The sequence below is a fragment of the Cricetulus griseus genome, chromosome 3 (genome assembly GCF_003668045.3).
Source record: "Cricetulus griseus strain 17A/GY chromosome 3, alternate assembly CriGri-PICRH-1.0, whole genome shotgun sequence".
Taxonomy (NCBI): Eukaryota; Metazoa; Chordata; class Mammalia; order Rodentia; family Cricetidae; genus Cricetulus; species Cricetulus griseus.
The window spans coordinates 169,405,638-169,428,410 of record NC_048596.1 but is presented as its reverse complement, the minus strand read 5'-3'; the positions used below and the strand labels follow the sequence as shown (position 1 = coordinate 169,428,410).

General features: G+C 42.6%; 1 protein-coding gene across 3 annotated transcripts in view; it reads right to left on the bottom strand.

The window, feature by feature from the left end:
* The window catches only part of LOC100769432 (liver carboxylesterase 1), a 33,731-nt gene extending 15,413 nt beyond the window's left edge, over nucleotides 1-18,318 (bottom strand). For 2 of the 3 annotated variants that reach the window (XR_003483399.2, XM_027405609.2), the window contains exons 1-8: nucleotides 18,162-18,318; nucleotides 15,030-15,234; nucleotides 11,529-11,673; nucleotides 9,320-9,450; nucleotides 7,898-8,051; nucleotides 6,569-6,673; nucleotides 5,819-5,923; nucleotides 1,379-1,417 (exon numbers count right to left, since the gene is read on the bottom strand). Coding sequence is in view for 2 of the 3 variants with exons in the window: in XM_027405609.2 (XP_027261410.1) it covers nucleotides 1,379-1,417; nucleotides 5,819-5,923; nucleotides 6,569-6,673; nucleotides 7,898-8,051; nucleotides 9,320-9,450; nucleotides 11,529-11,673; nucleotides 15,030-15,234; nucleotides 18,162-18,216 (939 nt within the window). In the remaining variant the exon portion in view is untranslated. The remainder of the gene's footprint in view (nucleotides 1-1,378; nucleotides 1,418-5,818; nucleotides 5,924-6,568; nucleotides 6,674-7,897; nucleotides 8,052-9,319; nucleotides 9,451-11,528; nucleotides 11,674-15,029; nucleotides 15,235-18,161) is intronic. The other variant, XM_027405610.2, reaches the window with a different exon arrangement.
* Between the last annotated feature and the right edge of the window lie 4,455 nt (nucleotides 18,319-22,773).

Below are 22,773 nucleotides of genomic sequence, written 5' to 3'. Positions count from 1 at the left end.
TTTCAACAGCCAACCCCATCTCATACCTCCCTAGATTCAAGCTTGTCTGTGCTGACTTCCTCTACTTCAAACACACTATCCTTCTGCAGCAGGCCTTTGCAGATATAGGGAAAGGTTTCTAGCTTTCAGATAGTTGCTTTTGTTTCCCTCCAGCAGGACTTGACTCTTCAAGCCATAACCTGCATGTGCTCTTTACACAACACACTCACCAACTCTCTCTCCTCTTCCACTGCCAGATACAAAACCCAATTTACTAATTTATTTTCCTGATACCATGTCCCACTAGAAGAAAAGTTTCTAAGAAAGTAGAAAATCTTGTGTATTTCACTGCCATGTCCCAGCTCCTAAACTCTTCCTTCTACATAGTAAGAACAGGGATTTCCCAGGAAGGGAACAGAAAAGACAAGGCTGGAGATGCTACATACCTAATGTCACCAGATCCTGGTCAGTGCTAGGAGGTGGAAGGACAGGGGGATAGGAGGAGCACTGATGGGGGATGTCCTTCTGTATATATGTTTCTCTTACTGGTTGATGAATAAAACACTGTTTGGCTAATAGAGGCAGGAAGATAGGTGGGACAAGGGCATGAAGAGGATTCTGGGAAAGGTAGGCAGAGAGAGACACTGCAAGGAGATACCATGTAGAGACTGGGATGTGCCAGGCATTCTCAGGTAAGATAAGGCCATGTAGAAATGCATAGATTAGTAATTATGGGTTAATAATTAAGAGAGAGCTAGCCAGCAAGAATCCTTAGCCATATGCTAATAGTTTAATACTTTATAGTGTCTCTGTGTGTTTATTTGGGGCTGAAGCAGCAGTGCGACCTGGTGGGACAAGAAATTCCAGCAACTGAGCACCACTAGTGCATTCTGGATGCTGGGAGGAGGGCAGTACTCTCAGCACTGGTCTACTCTCATGCATCAGGCCTTTGTCATCCCATGAAAATTGTGTTCTTCAGTGAAGGCTCCTGGACTCTAAGCGAGTCATCTCAGCCCTTTGAAAGGTCTGGTACATCTTTCTCTCACAGTGTCATATTAGAAGCAGGAAATGTCCGCTGGAGGGTGATAGGTGATTATAGGGGGCACAGTTGCTGATCAGATGCACTGAACTGGGAACCAGGCCACCCTGCCCCTGGTTGCCATGCCTGTATTACCCAAGCAAGTGACTTTCCCTTTCTGAGCCTGAACAGAATACATATAAGGAACAATAGGTTTCTACAAAGGCCAGTTCTTTCCTTGGGGTTCAATGGGGCCTTGCTTAAAATATATACCTTCAAAATAGATCACAGTAAAATTTGGAGCTTAAGAAAATAATTTTTAAATGTATGAAAGTATTGGTCAGACCCAATGTTTATAATATAGAAAGGAAAGGCCCTTACCTCTCTGGGGTCTCCAAGAAAATCAAGAGCACCAAACTTCTGTGGAGAAAACGTCAGAGAAATTGGGTGAGGAACTTCCCTTAAACAAAACTAGATCCTTTGAGTTTCACCCAAAGATAAGAGGTTCTTTCTCCTGATTCTTCACTGGCAGGACCCAGAATTAGAGGACCCTATGGTGGGTCCTCAGGGTCTGGGCAGAGGATGCAGCAGGCTGAGGGGCAGTTACAGTCAAGAGACAGGCCCACTCAGGGTCTCCAGAGCACGGGGAGGACACCTAGAGCCTCTGCCTATGCTTACCATCTCTTCCCCTCTCCCACTCATCTGTTCTTTCCAGATCAGCATGCTGATGTCTCCCCTGGAGTGTACAGTCATCAGGTCAAGGCAGTGGTAGGGGGTACCTAGTGCCCAGAGCAAAGCTAAGACTACAGCTGGGATGGGCAACAGAACAGCATTTTCCCCTCAGTTTCACCTGTACCTTTCTCCCTCTTCACTTCTGCCCCAGGAACTGCATTTGACTCAGAGCATTGTGGCCAGCAGATGCCTTGCCTGGATTAATGCAGTAATGCAACTTCCTAGTTGGTTTTTCTGCTCCTGACATATCCCCTCTCTACAGTTTGCCTCATGTAAATCAGAGTTCTTGGTAAAACTGAGTGGACCTTAAGAATTACTGCTAATTGTTTAGTACAGGTGCCTCCCAAGCATATAGAGTATTAGTCTAGAATTCTAAGGCCTTTAACCTTCTAAGCAAACTAGTTGACAGATAATGTTCCCACACCCTACCTCAAATAAAAACGGGAAGCTAAGGAATGGAGATACTTACATCCCCAACAGTACATCCAGAGCATCTAAATCCAGCCACATTCTAAGCCATTTGTTCCAGGGCATTTCAATTATGCAAAAATTCTGTACAACATATTTCTTTCCTTGAAGGCTGTTCTAATGTGAGATGAGAAAACCCCCAAAACTGCACACTCACTTTTAAACTCATTACACACTGAGAATTTCTTTTTTGTGATCAGAAAAGCATTTGGTTTATATTCTCATGTCTCCCTTCAGGTCCCCTCTGTTTGGACCATAAATGGATGGACACACAGACAGCAGATGGAAGTATAAATGTAGCTAACCAATACAAGATTAGTTTATTTAGTTAGATTCATTTAAAATGCAGATAAAAATAAGAGGTAGGTATAGAACAGGCTATTGTTTTGGAGGTCTGGATGAAGCTATATAGGTAGAGATTGAATGACTCATGGATAATGAATAGATTGAAAAGGGATTAATTGAAAATTTTATATGGATCTCTACTAGACTGATGATAAAGGTGAACAGGATTCACTTATAAAGATGAACAGAGAGTTCACAGATGAATTAGTAGGGAGATTGATGGAAATCCTAGAACTTTAATTATCTTGGGAAATCTAGAAAACTGCATTACGAGTATGCTGTGAATTTAGTCTCTACACCAACCAACATACATTATGTCACTTTCCTTAAACATCTTCTGTTGCATGTCTTATCCCCCAAAATTCAGGTTGATAGTTATACGTGGGAATAGGGAACACTGTATGTCTTAAAAATATGAAAATGATACCATTAAAATGTTATGATGTTTCAGACTTCAGCATAAATCTAGCCACACTGAACCTCTTAAAAGAGAAAGTAGGTGATATCCTGGAAAGAATTGGTACAGGAGACCACTTCCTGAATATAACACCAGTAGCATAGACACTCAGATCCACAATTAATAAATGGGACCTCTTGAAACTGAGACGCTTTTGTCAACAAAACAAAACGGCAGCCCACATAATGGGAAAAGATATTCACCAAACCCACATCTGACTGAGGGCTGATCTTCAAAATATACAAAGGACTCAAGAAGCTAGCCACCAAAACACCAACTAATCTGGGATATAGAACTAAATAGACAATTCTAAATGTAGAAATCTAAAATGGCTTAAATACACGTAAGAAAGTGCTCAACATCCTTGGTCCTCAGGGAAATGCAAATAAAAACAACTCTGAGATAAAATCTTACTCTTGTCAGAATGGCTAAAATCAGAAACACCAATGACAGTTTATGCTGGAGAGGATGTGGAGAAAGGAAAACATTCTATCACAAGATCCAGCAATTCCACTCTTAAGCATATACCCAAAAGATGCACATTCATACAACAAGGACATCTGTTCAACAATGTTCATAGAAGCATTATTTGTTATAGCCAGAACCTGGAAACAACCTAGATGCCCCTCAATTGAAGAATGGATAGAGAAAATGTGGTACATTTACACAGTGGAGTACTACTCAGCAGAAAAAACAATGGAATCTTGAAATTCACAGAAAATGGATGGAACTCGAAGAAACCATCCTGAGTGAGGTAACCCAGTTACAAAAAGACAAAAATGGTATGGACTCACTCATATATGGATTTTAGACATACAGCAAAGGATTACCAGCCTACAATCCACACTGCCAGAGAAGCTAGGAAACAAGGAGGGCCCTATGAGAGACATACATGGTCCCCCAGAGAAGGGGAAAGGGACAAGATCTCCTAAGCTAATTGGGAGCATCGGAGGAGGGGAGAAGGAACTAAAAAAAAGAGAAGGGGAGAAAAGGGGGGAAGAAGAGGACATGAAAGAGCAGGAAGATCTAGTCAGGGGAAGAATAGAGGAGAGCAAGAAAAGAGATACCATAATAGAAGGAGCCATTATAGGTTTAAAGAGAATTCTGGTATTAGGGAAATGTCCAGAGATCTACAAGTTTGACCCCAACTAACAATCTAAGCAATAGTTGAGAGGCTACCTTAAATGCCCTTCTCTGACAATGAGATTGATGACTACCTTATATGCCATCCTAGAGCCTTCATCCAGTAGCTGATGGAAATAACCAGACACCCACAGCTAAATACAGAGCTGAACTCTGGAATCCAGTTGCAGAGAGGGAGGAGTGATGAGCAAATGGGTCAAGACCAGGCTGGAGAGACCCTCAGAAACAGCTCACCTGAAGAAGAGGGAGCTCATGGACCCCACACTGATAGCTGGGAAACCAGCATAGGTGTGATCCAGACCCTCTGAACAAGGATGTCAGTTTGGAGGTCTGAGCAATCTATGGGCCTTCTGGTAGTGGATCAGTATTTATCGATAGTACACAAATGGACTTCAGGCACCCACTACACATAGAGGGTCACTCTCTCAGCCTAGACACATGGGGAATGGCCTAGGCCCTGCTCCAAATGATATGACAGACTTTGAAGATCCCCATGGAAGGCCTCACCCTCCCTGGGGAGCAGAAAGGGGTTGGGATAGGGGTTCAATGGGGAGCAGGGGAGGAGGGGAGGGAGAGGGAACTGGGGTTGACATGTAAAAGAAGCTTGTTTCTTATTTAAAATTGGTCTAATTACAATTATAAAAATAAAAAAGAAGCAACTGCAGAAAATTAAGTTAAAAGAAACAGCTACGAATCTATGTAAAGAATGACAAAGTTAGAAAACAAAGTATTATGGTGTTTTTTGAGAACATATTTTAATGCATCACCACACACAGCAATGTATACGAAAGAACTATGATGGCATTAACACAATGGAAGTAAACATGATCTACACCACTTGTAAGGTGTGTGCAGCAATCAGACTAGCTAGAAAGGAGTACACAGCCCAGTGGCCCCCACACATCATGTAAAGGTTATGTGATCAGAAGTTATGAACACATGGAGAGAATGAACATACCACATGCACACGGATTCTCCTCATTTTACTCAGCTCAAATTCTTGATCTACAACCACTTCTTGCCTAACACTTGACACAGGAAGATCCTAAATCAAATCACTGCAGTGTAAAATCACTAAATGTGAAAACCTCACGCAAACAAACCATTATGGTGCTTTCCATTTAACTGCAACAAATTCTTGAGCTCTATCCACTACCAACTACACTTGTGGTTAAGAATATGGTTAAGTTGTCCTTTCTTACCAATGGGAGGTGTGAAGACCACACTTAGAGTATAAGGAGTCAGTCACTCTCTAGTGAAAGGTGCTCTTGGCTCCAGACAGTCCCCATGGGCAGACTGGTCATTTGACCACTCCCACCTCCCAAAACCCTAACATCTCACTGGTTTTATTATAAACTGCACCCCTCCCAGAACCCAGCTCCAGGGTAAGTCAGTCTGGGATGTCTCACTTGTGAGTTCCTCACACAGTATGCCATTTCTCAAAATATTATGCTTTAATAAGCAGGGGAATCTGTCCTGTAATTTCTAATCATGTTATTATTGGACTTTTTTATATTGGAAGTATTTCATAACAAGAAAGCAATGAAAAATCTCAATGTAGACAGAAGGTTGACAGTTCTATGAGGCAAGAAATTGTTTAAGGGGATATAAAGCCAGAGCATAGTTGAACAAATGAAACCTTGAGCCAGTTATACAGTTATGCAGGACACACCTACCATTTTCTTTGTGATTTCCAAGAGTTCGTCCTCTGTCTTCTGGCGCAGGCAGTGAACCATGGCAGCTGAGGTGGTGGTTTTACAGCCAGCAAGAGCAGCCACTCTCTGTAAGACATCAGGGGGTCAAGAGCATATCCAGTCTCTCCCTCCATGTAGACAGTGGGTTCTTCCATTTCCTAAATCCTAAGGCAACAGATGGCTGCTGACAGTATTCTATACCCCCAAATCCAGGAGCTGAGTCCCAGAGTGTAACAACCCCTGTTACTGAGCAGAACATGGACTGGTTCTTATTATATAATCTCTATGCCTCTGGTGCCCGATCAAATGGATACAGTTTCTATCCCCAGGAACACAAGGAGGACTTCGTGTTCTCAAAGTCAAGTGTGGTTACAGAGGCTGTTTGGATTTCATTATTTGGTTTCAGAACCCAACTCTGACACATTGTTTTCTTAGACAAATCTTTCAACCTCTTCATGCCTTACTCTCTCCACCTGCAATTGAGGGTGATGATCAGGTGATAGGCACAGGAGAGAAAGGACCGTGTCTTCTATACACTAAAACGTGGGCAGAATGGCTGGAGGACTAAATAACATGAAGTGTAGTGGGTCCCTTAAAACAGTAGCCCTTCCCGCACAGCCATTCTCTCCTTCCGGGATCCTTTGAGCATCTCAGCTGAATCCCACAGCAAGAAAGACCCTTGAGATCTCGGGAGAACAGAGTAAAGGGCTCAGGAGCTAAGGTGACACATACCTCAGCTATGGGTCTGGCATCTCTTCCAAACAGGCAAGGATTAAGGATCACACTGCTCTGGGAAATGGCCCTGTGGAAGAGGTTCTTGGCCAGGGGAGATAACACCTGGGAGGACGAAAGTTTACGCACACAGACGAAGTCAGTAACTTACTTGCCCTTAGGGCTCTTTCACATGCTCCTTTTTGCCATTATTTTTTATTTTTTAACTTCATTTCACATTCCAACCACATTTCTCCCTCCCACACCTCCTCCTACCCCGTCTCACCTCCTCCCATTCTACCCCCAGGGTAAGGGCTCCCATGAAGAGTCAACATAGTCTGTCACAATATGTAGGGGAAATGTTAGCCACGCCCTCTTGGGGGCTGGCACAGGTGACACAGACCATGCACACTTGGGCATGGTCAGAGTGATGTAGCAAGACCTTAAATATGAGGGTCACACGCAGGTGGCTCTCTTTGTTCACTGACCTGCCTGGTGGTGCCAGACTGACTCCGTTGCGTGAGTACTTTGATAATAAGCATCTGCTCATCAAAATTTCTCTGACTCCATAGTGATCTGCATTTATTGTGTTTCACTTTAACAATAGGTTGGGGCAGGGCCAAGCCCCTCTCCCATGCATTAAAACTGAGCATGGCATCCCATCATTGGGAGTGAGCTCCAACAGGCTAGCTCATGTACCATGTTTATATCATGGTCCTACTGCCAGGGGCCCCTTTGCTAGTCCAAGCTGCACTACTGTCTCCCACATATGGAGGGCCTGGTTCGGTCCCTTGGAGTCTCCACAGTTGTAGGTCTAGAGTTCATAAGTTTCTACAAGCTTGGTTCACAATGCTCTTTTTTAAAAATCAACTTTTTTTTCATTTATTTTACATACTGACTGCAGTTTCCCCGCCCTCCTCTCTTCCCCCACCCCACTCACCTACTCCTGTCCCATCCACTCTTCTTCTGTCACCATTCAAAAAAGGGCAGATTTCCCATAGGCTTGAACAAAGCATGGCACATCGAGTTAAGGTAGGACCAAGCTCCTCCCTCTGTATCAGGGCTGGGCAAGGTAAACCAGCATAGCAAATAGGTTTCCAAAAGCCAACTAAGTGCCAGAGGCAGATCTTGATCTCACTTCTAGGAGCCTTACAAACAGTGCAAGCTATACAACTGTCACATGCAGAGGGCCATGGTCCGTCCCATGCAGGCTCCCTAACTCATGGTCCAGAGTCCATGAGTTTCCAAGTTCTCAGGTCAGCTGTGTCTGTGGGTTCCCTGTCATGTGCTCTTTTTAAGGCAGCCATTCACCTGGATTATCTGGTGCTCTATGGAGTTAGAAACACTTACAAGAACAGAGACACTTGCACCTCCTGCTGACTCTCCAAAGATGGTCACAGAGCCTGGGTCCCCTCCAAAATTGGCAATGTTGTCTTGAACCCAGTGCAGTGCAGCCACCTGGTCCAAATGACCCCAGTTTCCCCGGCTGTGTTCATCCTGTGTGCTGTAAGACAATGGTAAGTTGGAGCAGAGATGCCATGGCTGTGCTCTGAACACCAGAGGTAAACTAGAGCTCTTAGTGTGTTCTCTGAAATAAGGCTGGACTCGATGCTACCAACAGGAGCATTCACCCGCCACTCACCCTACAATGATGTTCTATAATGGTTCCTGCATTCATAATCCAGGTACTAGGTACTCAGATACCACCTTCTGTGCACACAACTTAGGTCTAAATGCTAAGGCTCATCTGAAAATAAACATATAAAATCCCTAACTGCAGCTGACTCCAGATGAAGTCCATAGACCAATAGAAGAAATGAATATGGGAAAAGCTAGTGTGAAAAATGAAATTAGGTCTAAAATAGGAGATGAGGTGGCAGGGTGGGACTGTAGCATGGTATTTCAGATTGCATAGCCAGAAAAGACCCCATGAGGCAGTGGAATTTAGTAGAGATCTGGATAAAATGAGCATGTGGTCTTGAAAGTATTGGAAGAGGGAGCTGCAGTAGGAGATGCATAGTTACAAAGGCCCCAGGGCCACAGGAACAGAAATGTGAGTGTAGCTGGTGTGGGAGCAGGTGGGATGGTGCTATGGGCACTGGCAAAGACTTTTACAAGTATCATTACAAGCAACACAGAAACATTGTGTAGAGGAATGTCTCACAGAGCATACTGAGCCCTGTGTATTAAAATAGTAAATCTAGACGAGATGGCTATAACAATATTAATCTAGACACATGGTTCTTTGACTAAGGTTGGAGAAGGATTTGTATTGATCATTAGGATTTGCAAATGGCTTGCCTACCAAAGGTTCAGTTCCCATGTCCTGGTCTATGTTGTAGCATTATTAGTCAGTGAAGGGACCTATGAAAGTTGAGGCTCAGTGTAAGGTTATTTGGTCACTGTAGATGCAGTCCTGGAAAGGAATTGATATAGTTCTCTTGTGACCCTGATTGTGCCCCAGAGAATGAGTTAATTTTCTGAAGGAACATTGGTCCCCTCTTTTGGATACTTACCCCACCATGTGAACTGTGACCTTTCTGATTGCTCAGCTTTCATATCTGTTTATGTACCATGTTGTGACACAGCCAAAGTCTCCCAACAATGTCTCATTTGATAAAAAACATACAATCTTGAGCTTGCAGCATCTCAAATTCAAAGCTAGGTGAGTTAGAATTCTATGTAATCCTTCATCCCATGCCTTTTGATACAGTAACAGAAGACAGACTGACACAGGGACTAATGTGTAAGTTACAATGTTGGGTACCTCACCTGAAGAAGCCCCAGATGCCCAGGCGATACTGAATGGTCACTACAACCACGTTTTCATGAGCTGAGAGGGGCAATCCATCATATGTGGATGCCCCATCCACCAGTCCACCTCCATGGATCCACACCATCACCTGGACAAGGAGAAAATAACTACATAAGTCGTAGGTAGCAAAGTGGGGAAGACCATAGAGTTCATTCAGTGTTGACACTGATGTTGAAGTTGTGGCTCAGGAAGGCATCACCCAAAGGACACCAGCACCCATCACACAGCCACAGGAAGGAATTCTTCTCTCCCTCTCTCCCTTCCAGTTTAGGCTCAGCTCAACTTTGGCCTACAAAAGGCAGCTTGTCCCATCACTGGCCTTTCATTTACATGGGAAATTCTAGCTCAGCACTTAACTAAAGACAATTACTGATGGAAATAATCTAAATTAAAAAAATCCAGCATTACTGGCAAAAGACAAAAGAGAGTGCTTATGAGATTGCCCCAGGGTGTTATTCTCACAGCGTTGTCACAGGCCAACAAAAATTGTCACATGTACTGTGGGTACAAAGATGACATTCCAACTGATTTCTAAAGTCAGTATCAAAGAGTACAGGTTTAAAGAACCATGCTATTGCCCGGTCTGTGCATTGTGTGTACTAGCTCCCTGCCTCAGTTTCTCTTATGGTAACTATTGCATGGGTTGAACACACAAACAGCACTAATTTGACTCAGTGCAATGTACTCATGACTTGTTACAGTCTTCTTGTTCAGGTGATGGTATGAACCCACAGAGGGGCACTTTTCATATGTATTATATATGAGGTGGAGCAAGATGTGGAAGAGGATTTGAGAAGACATCAAGGGGTGACTGGGTGTGAGTACAATAAAATACATTGTATCCATGCATGAAAGTCTCAAACAGTCAATCAATACATATTTTTAAAAGGGATCACATGAAAGGTGTTTTGAGACTTAAGAAAAATGCCTGATGTGTATCACATTACGAATCATATGAAGAGCTTGTGTTTCTGTATCAGAAAGCATAGAGCTGTGTGATATATACAATTCCTTACATGATACAAAGTACATTAAAGAAGCCTCACACCTCATGTTGTAGAAGGTACTGGAATATCACCTCTATGCATTGTATGCTTTAGCCAAAATTTTACTTTTTTCACCTGAATTTTCATCATTGCTTTTGAGTGAAAACATCCTAATTTTCTCACTTAGAACCACACTAAAAAGAGGATTTTCACTGCTAGACTGCTGTTTCTAGCTGTGTAATTGTTTGGAACACACTCCATTGTTTATAGGCTCATTTCATTCTAGAGTATGTGTGTGTGTGTGTGTGTGTGTGTAAAGGGAAGGGTTGTGTGAGTAAACGCAGGTGTCTAGAGAGGGAGTTACAGGCCTTCGTGAGCCTCCTGAGGTGGGTGCTGGGCTCCTGCTTCACATCTTCTGAAGAACAGTACATACTATGAACTGCTGAGCCACCTCTCCTGCCTCATTCGATGACTCTTACAAGGCAATGAAGAATCAGTGCCTAAGACAGTCTCTGGGGCTCCTGAAGGTAACCCCATGGTTCTATAGATGTCTTCTAACTCTAAACAGGGAGAACGAGCTTGCACTTCTTCCTGTCTCAGAGCCTTGGGATGTTCCAGGCTCAGGAATGATGTGCTCAAATTTAATGATAAAATTATGTTTTGTTTCTAATATAACATTAGAAACATATTAATCTGACTGTCATTACGAATCATTTCTTAATTGTCATATTTATCAAGAATTGCAAATTCTTGAAGATCAAAAAATTTTCTTTTCTTTGCACACTAACAGTATCTACCAAAGCCCCCTATGTATTAGGACTATATTGAATACGTAATTAAATCAAAGGGATCACATGGACTGATCAATTTTTTTCTTCACATTCAGCTTTGAGCCTCGTGAAAATTAACCTACACCTACTCTGGAGATCAAATTCTTATCATAACGATTCAGACTGATCATTATTACTAGTCACATTACTTTTAGTGTGAGAGAGCTTGGAAGATTAAGATGTATATCTCAAATGCAGGGCAACCGCCATCAAAGTCTGACATCTTTGGGCCTGTGACTCAGTCCTTGTCTGTAGTACTCCTGCCTGCAGCTTCTCTCATCCCCTTCCAGTGACACAGAACAGTTAGATGCTGGAACCCACACGTCTGGACCAGTGGTTTCCATGCTTACCGGCAGCCTGCTGCTCTTTGTCAAGTCGGCAGGAGTGTAAATATTCAGGTAGAGACAGTCTTCAGAAAACGTGAGAGGAATGGTCTCCTTTCTGTTGGTGAAGAGTGCTGAGAGCATCTGCCCTGCTGCTGGGTCTTGGGAGCACCTGGGAAGGAGAGAGAATACCCAAGTTATACCAGGTTGAAGCTGGACATGTTCTCTGAGGGTCAACCTTCCTTGGTATGTGAGTTTGCACTTGCTAATGAAGGATCAGTGCCTACAACAGTCTCTGGGGCTCCTGAAGGTAACCCCATGGTTCTATAGATGCCTTCTAACTGAACAGGGAGAATGAGCTTGCACTTCTTCCTATCTCAGAGAATCGGGGATGTTCTAGGCTCAGGAATGATATGCTTGTGTGCTGAACTTCCCTAAAAGAAGAGAGTTCCTATAGTCTCTAGACAGAATTCTTCTTTATTCTAGGCTTTGTAGAGTGGCGTGCAGGGTGTCCATGTTCTTCAATCAAGTCCTTTCTACACTTTCATCAACCAGAATAACAGGGTGACACAGGTGTCCCCTGACATGGTGGGAAGAGTACATCCAGCACCAATAATTGAGGAAGTTTCCCAAGACCACCAAGAACAAGAGGCATAATATTCATCAGACTAGGAAGAGAAATTCAGAGTTCCAAATGGGTGAAGAGATTAACTTTACTGGTATTTAGAGACATGCCAAGTCACATTTTTTATTGTGATTGCTACTGTGTTTGTTCAATAGACAAAATCATTCTTTCAGTACATTTAATACTTGGCAATGATTTTGGGGTGGCTTTTTTCATATTTCTATGGAAAGAAAATTTATATATATGGGAATTTCTAGAAATAAATTAAATGAAAGTTACATAGATATTCTGGCTCAGAAATGTCACTTCTTAGGATTTGTCCTAGGTCATTTTTCATTGTGTGTAATGATTTACCTATTACACTTTTATTAAAGCATCCTTTATGATGCTGAGATTAAAAAATAACTCAATGTCCACAAATAAGACACTAGATCAGTAAGTTACATACCCAATTAAATATAACTATTAATAAATATTGGGGTAATACTCAATTGTGTAGAGTAGCATTGTATTCATGATTCATTTTAAAGTTGAAGGTATACAACAGATAAAAATGGACATATATCAAAGTGAACAGCTAGGCTACTGAAATGTATGTGATTTTCATTTTTGCCTTTGCTTCCCTGAGTTTTTCTGAAATATGTCCATAGTATTTCATTTGCAATAAGAACATAAAAAGAGCAAATGTTTTAAAAAGAAAAGCAGGTAGGACCCTAAATCCTCAGAAGCATTGTTAAGGAGGAAATACCTGAACTGACACTTGTAGGTACCTTGGGTGCCCTGGAGGTGGCTATGGGACCACCTGTTTCCTTTAGGCTTCTATACTGAATATACTGACAAGGTCAATGCAGACATTGCCCAGGTTGTGTCATAGTAACTAGACACTTATTCTTTATACCCTTACATACTCTGCCCCCAAGTAACGCCATGGTTCAAGAATTAATAACATGAGGAGATATATCCCCTGCCTGATACAGTGAGCATTTATAAAACATTTAGCACATTCTATAATGATATACAATTGCTTTGTTAATTTATTTGCTGTGCCCATGAGAGTAGGAATCATTTTTTGTTTCCTGGTGGGGTTTGAGAATCTAGAATATATCTGGCTCAGTAAGAATCTTCTAAATAACAGGATCCAGAAGGCAGTGACAGTACTGGGATGCCTTTCAGGTACTAGAGTGTTCTTAAGGATGCCATGAGAAAGCACAGCCAAAGAACCTCCAAAGACGTTGTTGAGTTCATATAGGAGACAAAGACTCTCCAAAAGATGCCATTGATTGAGGTCTTCTTCATATATAGGTCCTGTAAGATTAAAATAAAATTTAAAAATCTCTGACAAAAACACTATGAGACAAAGAACCTTGAGTCCATTTGCTGCTGGCCATCTACTATGAGCATGGAGCCTACCCCTAAGACTGCTTTTTCATTTGTAAACAGCTAGTGATTGGAGATAGCTTCAGGGTTAGGGATGGGGTGTGTCCACTTCTCTCAACTGTAGGACCACATCTGGTGTAGGCCTGTTCAGGTCCTGTTCATGCTGCCACAATCTCTGTCAGTTCATATGTGTGTCAGTTTTTGAAAGCCTTGTAGCCTTGGTGTCCTCAGTTCTCTCTGGCTCTTCTACTTTTTCCACCTCCTCTTCCACAGAGTTCCCTGAGCTCTGAGGGGAAGGTTTTGATGGAGACATTCCATTTAGGGTTGAGTGTTCCAAAGTCTCTCACTCTCTGCAAATTGGCTGGCTGTAGGTCTCTGTATTTGTTCCTGTCTGCTACAGGAGGAAGCTTTGCTGATGATGGCTGAGCAAACAGCACTGATCTATGAGTACAACAGAATGCCATTAGGAATAATTTCACTGCTACATTCCTTTAATGGAACAGTAGTATTTGATTTTACCCTAAGTCCCTGGGCTATCTAGTCTCTGGTTCTTGGCCACCCAAGTAGTGTTGGCTATGGGTTCCATCTTATGAGTGAACATTAAATCAAATCAGACCTTGCTTATTCACTCCCACAAGCTTTGTGCCACCTTTGTACCAAAATATCCTGCAGGCAGATCACCACTGTATGGAAGCATTTGTAGCTGGGTTGGTGTTTACGTTTCTCCTTTGAGAGTGTGCAGAGCACCTTCCACTACCAGGAACACTAGTCTGAAAGGGTGTGAGGGCTCTATGTAGGCACCATCTCAACTTCTCCATGTTCAGTGAATTATGTGGGTATTGTGTTCAGCAATAGGGTCTTCTTATCAGCTTGTGGAGAGAAACAAATAGCCTGGGTTGCTTTGCAGTTCACATTGGACCTTTTAGAGAACAACTTGAGTAACTGTAACCTTCTTAGAACTGGAGTCTTTATTTGGTTATGAGAGATGTCTAGTTGGGCTCTGTCTCCCATTACGTGGCAATTTCATTTACATCCCCTTTATATATGTATATACTTTAGGAAGCTTCTGCTCTATTAGGTTTCCATACTACTGTTCAAATGAAATCATATTATAGCTTCCAGTTTTGTTTTTGTTGAATTCCTCTGTATGAACGCGTGTCTCTGTATCTATAGGTGCTACTCAGGTTTTTTCTTTGCCTTTTTTTATTATGTTTGTTTTGTCCTCTTCCAAATTGTTTGTTTCGGTTTTGTCTTACTGTACTTTGCTACTATTCCATAGATGTTTGTTTAGACAGAAAGGCTGTGCATCTAGAGGAAAAAGGAGATGAGGAGTAGCTAGGAGGACTCAGAATAGGGGAAACCATAATCAGAATATATTGAATCAAAATCTATTTTCAATAATAGAAAACTGATTAAAATTTAAAAAGAAAGTATAGCCAATCAGAAGATTGCTTTGAGTCATTCCTACACCACACTGAGAGAGACACCTCCAATTAAAGAGACTAAGGATCACCCCAGAGGCTTACATAGGAGGATAGGAGGTGGCATTCTTCACGAAGCTCCAGGGCTCTGCAGACTGTGGTGGAGCAAACCTCAGAGATCCAAGAGGAGGCTTGGCAAAGGGGACTCCAAGGAAGATGGCCACAGGCTGTGTGAATCCTTCTAAGCTCACATACTTCCCCAGGACTTTGCCATGAACCGTGTCCACTATGGGTGGTGAGGGTGGGTGCCCTGTGTAAGATGGAGAAAATGAGGCCACATCAGAAGAGAAAGGTCATTTCCAGGTAGGGTTTGTCACTTTCTAGGCATGTGACCTTGAATAAGTCAACTGAATCCTATAAGGTTCCATTTAATCTCATGTGAAATAAGGATAAGGACAACTTTTTACAATCATACTCTTTCCAAGTTGCTGACCACCATTGAACCAGTGAACAATCACAGATCTAGCCATTTCTTTCTTTAAGCGAACTGTAATACCATGTGTACTGTCCAAAGTTCTGCCTACTATGGAGATTTCCTTTCACTAGTATCTTTCAGGGTTGTCCCAGATAGGGGCTGTAATACGCTGCATCCGTCCACTTCTGGGTGGCACATGCATCATGTGCAGAACCATCAGTAAACCACGCCCTAGTCTTCTCTTCGTCACTCAACCACACAGGTGTGGATAAGGGAGGCATCACAAAGGCCCACTTCTAGCTGAGGCACCACTGGAAATTGATGACTGTTAGGAGAGGACTAGCCAGGTTTCTCTAGGAATGTGGGTCCTGAGAGGCTGCTACTCATGCTCCCATATATGGTCCTACACCCATGTATGTACTGACAGTAGTTAATGGGACCTAGTGAACTTATTCTTTTTTAGAAGTAAATGAGGCTGGGAAGAAAAATATTCATAGCATTAGAAGAGAAATTGGAAGAGAGGGGATAGGGAATGGAGTCTACCTAAATACCAAATGCATTATATGCATGTATGAAGACTCTCAAACAAAAAAATATGAGAGCCAGGAGGCCTCAACCCTATACAAACAACTACAGGAAACTATGGAATACTAAGAATGGGAGAAATAGTTTTCCCAAGGGAGAGGCACATCAATTGGTTATCAAATATCAAATAGTCAGCTCTAAAAACATACACAACAGTAATATTACACAGACTGATCTAGTTGTACTTATGTATGTAGGAGTGTGTGTGTGCGTGTGTGTGTGTGTGTGTGTGTGTGTGTGTGTGTGTGTGTGTGTGTGTGTGTAGAACAATTAACAAAAAAGAGATTATGAAATTGAAAAAGAACAAGGAGAGTTAAATAGTATGGTTTCAGGGAGGGAAGGGAGAAATTTTGTGATAATTATAATCTCAAAAAAATAAAAGAAATACTTTTAAATGAAATAAAATGGAACATGTGCATGCCTTAGTTTAGTAATAACAAACCTCATGCTTGTTCTCTTTGCTTTTAGGTCACCAGAGATACCTTTCCAGTCACTGAGATACCTTTCCTGTCAAGTGTTTGTGTTGAAATACCCATGGGTAGTAGCATTGCTATTTTGTGTGACTCCAACACATATATACTAGAATGCTATTTTATAATTAGGAAAGAATTATGAAGAGAGCTGGAGGCATTTCAGTACTGGAAAGTGGTCAGTGATGGGCACTTAGTTATCCACCTGAAAGTGAGAGTACGCATCATGGATGCATGCACCCTAGGGAACCAGTGTAGAAATGAAAAAGCTACTGTGAGACTAAGAACCATAGCAGAAGGAAGGACACAGCACTAGAGACACAAGGGAGAAGGGGAGAGAGGTTGCCAAGAATTCTGGAAAGGAGGGTAGAGTCTGAGCTACAGTCACTAGGTGTGGCCTATGTTAACTCAAGATCATTTGCCACCCACTTGAGGTGTGTGGAAACTAGATTGCCCTGAGTAGAAAAGTGGACATATGAGACAGAGGCATAAATGGGGCTGCAGAAGCTGCCAGCTATGTAATACGAAATGTGTGCATAGTGACCACCTAGTGTATAACAGATGTACCTTCCAAATCTTGTACAGTTTTTCTCACCAAAGCCTTGATAGATAGGGGGTCATCAATGCTTTGTTATAAATGAAAATCAGGAATTGTAAACAGCCTGGATGAACTTCCTGAAGATGGAAATGAGGTGGTCATTGCCAAGGAAAACAGCAGCACAGGAATGTTCAACTCTGACTTTGAACCCTTTCTCATTCTGCTTCACACTCTACTCCTAGCCTCTCAAAACGTCACACAACCAGAGAGAAGATAAAGTCTATACATGTCAGTACCTACCACTGCCCTTAATGGGAAAGCGTGCGGTAGATTCTGCAGGAGAGACAGAGCTGGGCATGATTCCAGAAGACGTTGGGTAAGTATATTCCCTTGGAAACCTCAGTCTCTCTCCATAGAGAAGCATAGATGGTTGCTGAAGCCCACATTGGACCCCTGTACCGACCATGGATGTGATTTCTATACCTGTTGCATTGACATTTGAAGCTCTGTTTACACATTGGTGCACCCTTTTCCTCAGTAATAAACCATCCTTTAATTGGCCTGTTGCTCTCAGTATGATTTTTTAATATCAAATTATCTACAAACACACTGCATTTTAAATCAGCCCTTTTCTACATCTCCTCTAGAGAAGGCTACACCCTGGGCTGCTATGGACACAACCACTCATTTCACTTTCATGAAGTTAAATGAGGACCACGTTGTTGTCATCTTTATTTTAGAAGCAGGCAAGTCTGGACACTACAAAATATAGTAGTACCTTTCCCAAGAACCGCACAGCTCAGGACATGGAGCTAGGATTCACCCCGGGAATTTTGTTACTACTGTTTATGCTGTCAATACTTTTGGCTAGTCTTCTCTCCATGCTCCGTGAGACCTAGACTAAGACTAGGAGATAAATTAACTCCGCCTGTAGGGGTAGGAAGTTATCTATGCCCTCCTCTGCCTCTGATCTGGAGTTGAAGGTCTCAGAATGTTGCTGCCCGCCCCGTCCCCCCCCCACCCCCGTACTACGAGGTTTGAAACAGAAAAGACAAACACCTCAGAGAAACTGGGCCTGTTTTGTCATTCCTCATATGCATCTTCATAAAACAGGGTCCAAGACAAAGAATTCAAATGTGTAACTAGTACTTTTATCCGAGCATACTCACCCTGAGTCAGGCAAGCAGTGAGAAAGGTCAGGACAAAAGTGCAGAGCCACATCATGAAAGGACAGCACCTCACTCTCCAGGGTACAGTGAAATGACAGAGCTTGGAGGGAATATGCAGATCCTATCCCACAGCTATAGACCAACCCCGGAAATCCTGCCTCCTCTGCCAATTTGCATAAAATAATCCGGTGAAAACCCCCTGCCAAGAGCTCTCTGGGTGTCTAGTGGGAGGGACCTGTAAGCCACACCCACCTTCTCTGCACTCTAATTTGCACAGTCATTGCCCAACTCTCAGATAACAGAGACCCATAAACTAATCCAAGGACTTCTTACATAAGGTTTGTCCCTGTGCCAGTCAAACCTCAGTGTTCTGTGAGCCTCCCAAAGGCAGAGAGAAGCATAGCAGGCAGATGCCTGCAGGCAGGGGAAGTTTTAATCTGGCATCCCCAGAAAAGGATGGGAGATTTTAGAACAAATCAAAGTCTACAAACATCTCAGCTCCAAAATTAGGATCTATCATGTAACATTCCTGCGTCTGTATTTCCTAGAGTTCTAAGTTCTCGTACTAAAGCAACCTTTTACTCTATCCTGTCTCCTTTGGTGTCTGAATTGCCTTTAATATTCCTGGCAAGAGCTCCTGTGTGCTACTGCACACCACCTCATGAGAGAACACACTACCTTGTAGAGCAGGCACTGGGGGAAGTGTTATTCTTTTGTTTAAAAAGAAGAAAAGAGAAATGCTGAGACATGAGACATAAGACTATAAGTTTATTATAAGGCCCGGCAGAATGGGGAGACTAAGAAGAGGAACAGGGTAAAGGGCTGACCGCCATGGCCGGTCCCCATAGAGAGACAGAGCGAGAGCATAGGTGGGGGACAGAGTAGCACAGAGAGCGGGAACAGAGAGCGGGACAGAGAGTCTAAATGGGCAGAGGCCTATCTTTAAAGGGGTCCTCTGCACCTTCCTGGAGACTTAGTTCCCATGGAACCTTGGGCTGACCAGGGTATTGCCTGTTTCACCAGGTAACAGGGGCAGGCCAGCATAATGCCTGAACCTTTCAGGAAGGGCTGTTCCCACCAGCTCCACCCCTCTAGTATTCTAATCACTCTCCACCCAATTATCCATTCATTCTTAAGCATTTGCTAAAATCTCTGGCATTTCTTTCCACAAGAAACGGGAAAGTAAAAACTACCTCTAGCTGCTGAGGTACCTGAGAGTTTAGTTTTCTTGAGTGGAAGATTGAACTTTTTCTGCTTTCCACGTCTATCAGTGAAAATAAATCAAGAAACACAGCACTATTTCTAATGCTTTAGCTGTTAAAAGCAAGCTTCTTGCTAAGAGTTCTAAGCTGTACAATGTCTTTTGAAAGACATTATTATTATTATTATTATTATTGCATTCCCCACCACCACCACCATGGAGTCACTTTTACTTTTTTATTTTAGAAGCACTCTTATTTACATATCCATCCCCCCATTCCCTTGCCCTACCATCCTCCCCTGCTCCCCACCAACCCCCAACCCTCCCTCCCCCCTCCCCAGGGATAGTGAGGCCCTCCACAGGGCCCCCAAAGTGCATCACATCATTTGGGGGAGGGCCCAAGCTTGAAAGACATTTTTATGCAATGGCATTTTCTTCCATGTGTCACTAGAGTGTCTTAGATGTGTCATTAGAACATCTTAGATGTGTCGCCCCCCCTTGCCCACTCTGTACTTCTTGCCCCACCCCTATAATCCCTATTAGTTCTCTAATTTTCCCAGCTAGTCTCCTCTTCTACTTTCATACTATATATATTCTACCATCCTGCCTCCCTGATGGTCTCTTCCTTAATCAGTGCACCATTTCCTCCCAAAATAGCAACAGATCTGTTATAGTCCTTTGGATATATAAACTCCTTGGGATATAGCCAAAATGTTCTACTACACAGACACATCCTCATTCATGTTCCTGGTTGCTTTATTCACAATAGCTAGGATGTAGAAACAGCTTATATGCCCATCAATTTTGAGTTGATAATGAAAATGAGGTACCTATATACAATGGAATTTTATTCAGCTATAAGAAAATGAAATTTGCAGGTAAATGAATAAAGCAGGAAATAATCATTTTGAGGGAAGTAACCCAGATCCAGAAAGACAAATGTCGCAGGTCGGCACTCATGTGCGTATCTTAGGGTGTTTACCTTGGACTACCTATAGAATTCAGAAAACTAGAAAAATACCCATTGGTGGGAGAGAGAAGGAAGATGGGAGAGGAGATGGTAAAACATAGGTGATATGGGTTGGGGAAGGGGGTAATGGAAGGGGATTAAGTGGGAGAAAAGAATGAGAGCTTAGGGCAGAGATAGGATTGGGAGTAGGGGTAATTAATACTAGACATTTATGGTTCACAGGAGGAAACTCATACCTGCTACTCTAAATCCGACCAAGAACCCATGATTGGGGAGCTCATAGGTTCCAAGGTTAAACCTATTACTATTATCTGATAAATGAAAATAGTATCAAACTGCCTTCTAAATTTTTCTTTGAGGGTTGTTCATTTTTATTTTGTATGTATAAGTTCGTTGTTGTTGTTGTTTTTAACCTGAATGCATTTCTGTGTATCACGTGTCTACAGTGCCTGTAGAGACCAGAAAAGGATATGAATTCTCTAGAACCAAAATTACTATTTTTTGTCACTATGTGGTTGCTGGGAACTGAACACAGGTCTTTTCAAGAGCAACAGGTGCAATGTAAAGAGAACGTGTGTCAGCAGAGTGCTCAGGAACAAATAGACATCAGTATCACCTCCCAAAGCTCAGGGATCATTGTGGAAGAAGAGGAGGGAGGATTGTAGACATATCAGGGAGGTCAGGGAGAAGTCAGCAAATGACTGATTTTGGGGAACCCCCATGGAGGGCCTTACCCTCCCTCAAGCAGAGGGGGGATGAGGTGGGGGGCTGTTGGGGGGTTGGGAGGGGAGGGAGAGGGAGAAGGGATTGACATGTGAAGCAACCTTGTTTCTAATTTGAACTAAAAAAAAAAAAAAAGAAAGAAAAAGAACCAATGCATTCAAGAAGTCACAACAGCTGTAGTTGCTTGCACAAGAACAAACCGGTCAACATTCTAGCATGGAGGGGAGGAATCATAAGCTCCACCACTAGCTTAGACCCTTTTGAAAGTTTTAATTGCTAGGGTAGGAATTGTCAGTTTAAGGGTGTGGTCACTGGCAGGTTGACTATACTCCAATGGATTGCCCACCGCCAGTATGAATTCCAAAACTATAATGGCCTCCTCGCTGGCAGGTAGTCCTATGCTCTATGTTTGGCTTCTAGGTTCCCCAAGGAATTCTGGGAAGGTTTTATGCCTTTGAGTGCTGATGGTTTCATCCTGCCATGAACAACACAGGGAGTATTCTGGGAAAGAGGATTGTCAGTCACAGTTGATGTCCCCTACTCCCCTTGCAGGTATGGCTGGTAGCATGTGGAAGAAGTTACTGTTGTAAGCTCCATAACAGCCACTCCAGGGAAGATGATATTTTTCTGGAATGTTTTATTTACTTCAGTTTTGTGCAGGAAGAAACTGGAAAAAGGTCTTAGAGTAGGTCTTACAAGGAGTATTTTGTGACCTCAGTTACTCTCTCCACTAGACTTCTAAAAGTAAACAATCTGTTCCGGAGGACAGATTGTTGCAAACTGGCAGTAAAACCCACCTGTCAATTTGAAAACAAATAGATTTTTCTAGATGTAACAGTGTCCATGTTTCACTTTTGAAATGTGGGGGATTGATCGTTATCTGAACTGTGTACATCTTTAATACAATAACGAATGTGAACAGAGTATGGTGCAGAGGACACAGGCTTCCAAAACAGATGCATACTCCCTTTCTTCCTTTCTTTCTTTTCTTTAATTGAAAAATAGATTATTTCCATACAGTATATTCTAATTATGAATTCTGACTATCCTCCAAGTTCCTCCCCACCTATGGGTGGGTAGAATTTTAAAGCTCTTCCTTTCTTCATTTGAAATATTTTTTTCTGCCAAAGCTATGGCAATCCCCCATCCCCATGCCCGTGGATAGAGAATCCTGTTTTTTCATGAAGACGGACTGTGAGGTGCTCTGTGTCTGAACTACAGAAATATTCTGTGTACCAGTCTTGCTACCCTGAATACTTGACAGACATCTACAGAGCAAAGCCTACGACGTGCATACATTCTTCTTGGAGTTTGTGCTTCTCAGGGGTTTTCTACTCTCTGGTTAAGGCTGCATTTGGTGTGTATCACTTTAATATAAAGTCTTTAGCCTATCTCCTCACATTCATCAAAACATCTTACACCTAAAGGGAGCAAGTGAGCCAGTGTCCAGAGATCTCTTTAAATGTAACATCGTAATCAGAACAGCTGTGATTACCTATAAAAGACTCACAAAATCCAGCTGTTCATGTTTCCTCATAGGTGATCCTTACCAGAGTCTAGCCACTCCCTTTGTCATCCCATCCTGGTTGTACAATATTCTGTCCAAGTTGTATGTCATCTGACAGTGTGCTAGCATAAACACAGGGTAAAGGGCTGAGGTTGGGGTTCCATCTCAGCAACTACAGGTAGTTGTCAACCATGCTCAGGTAAGACTTTTT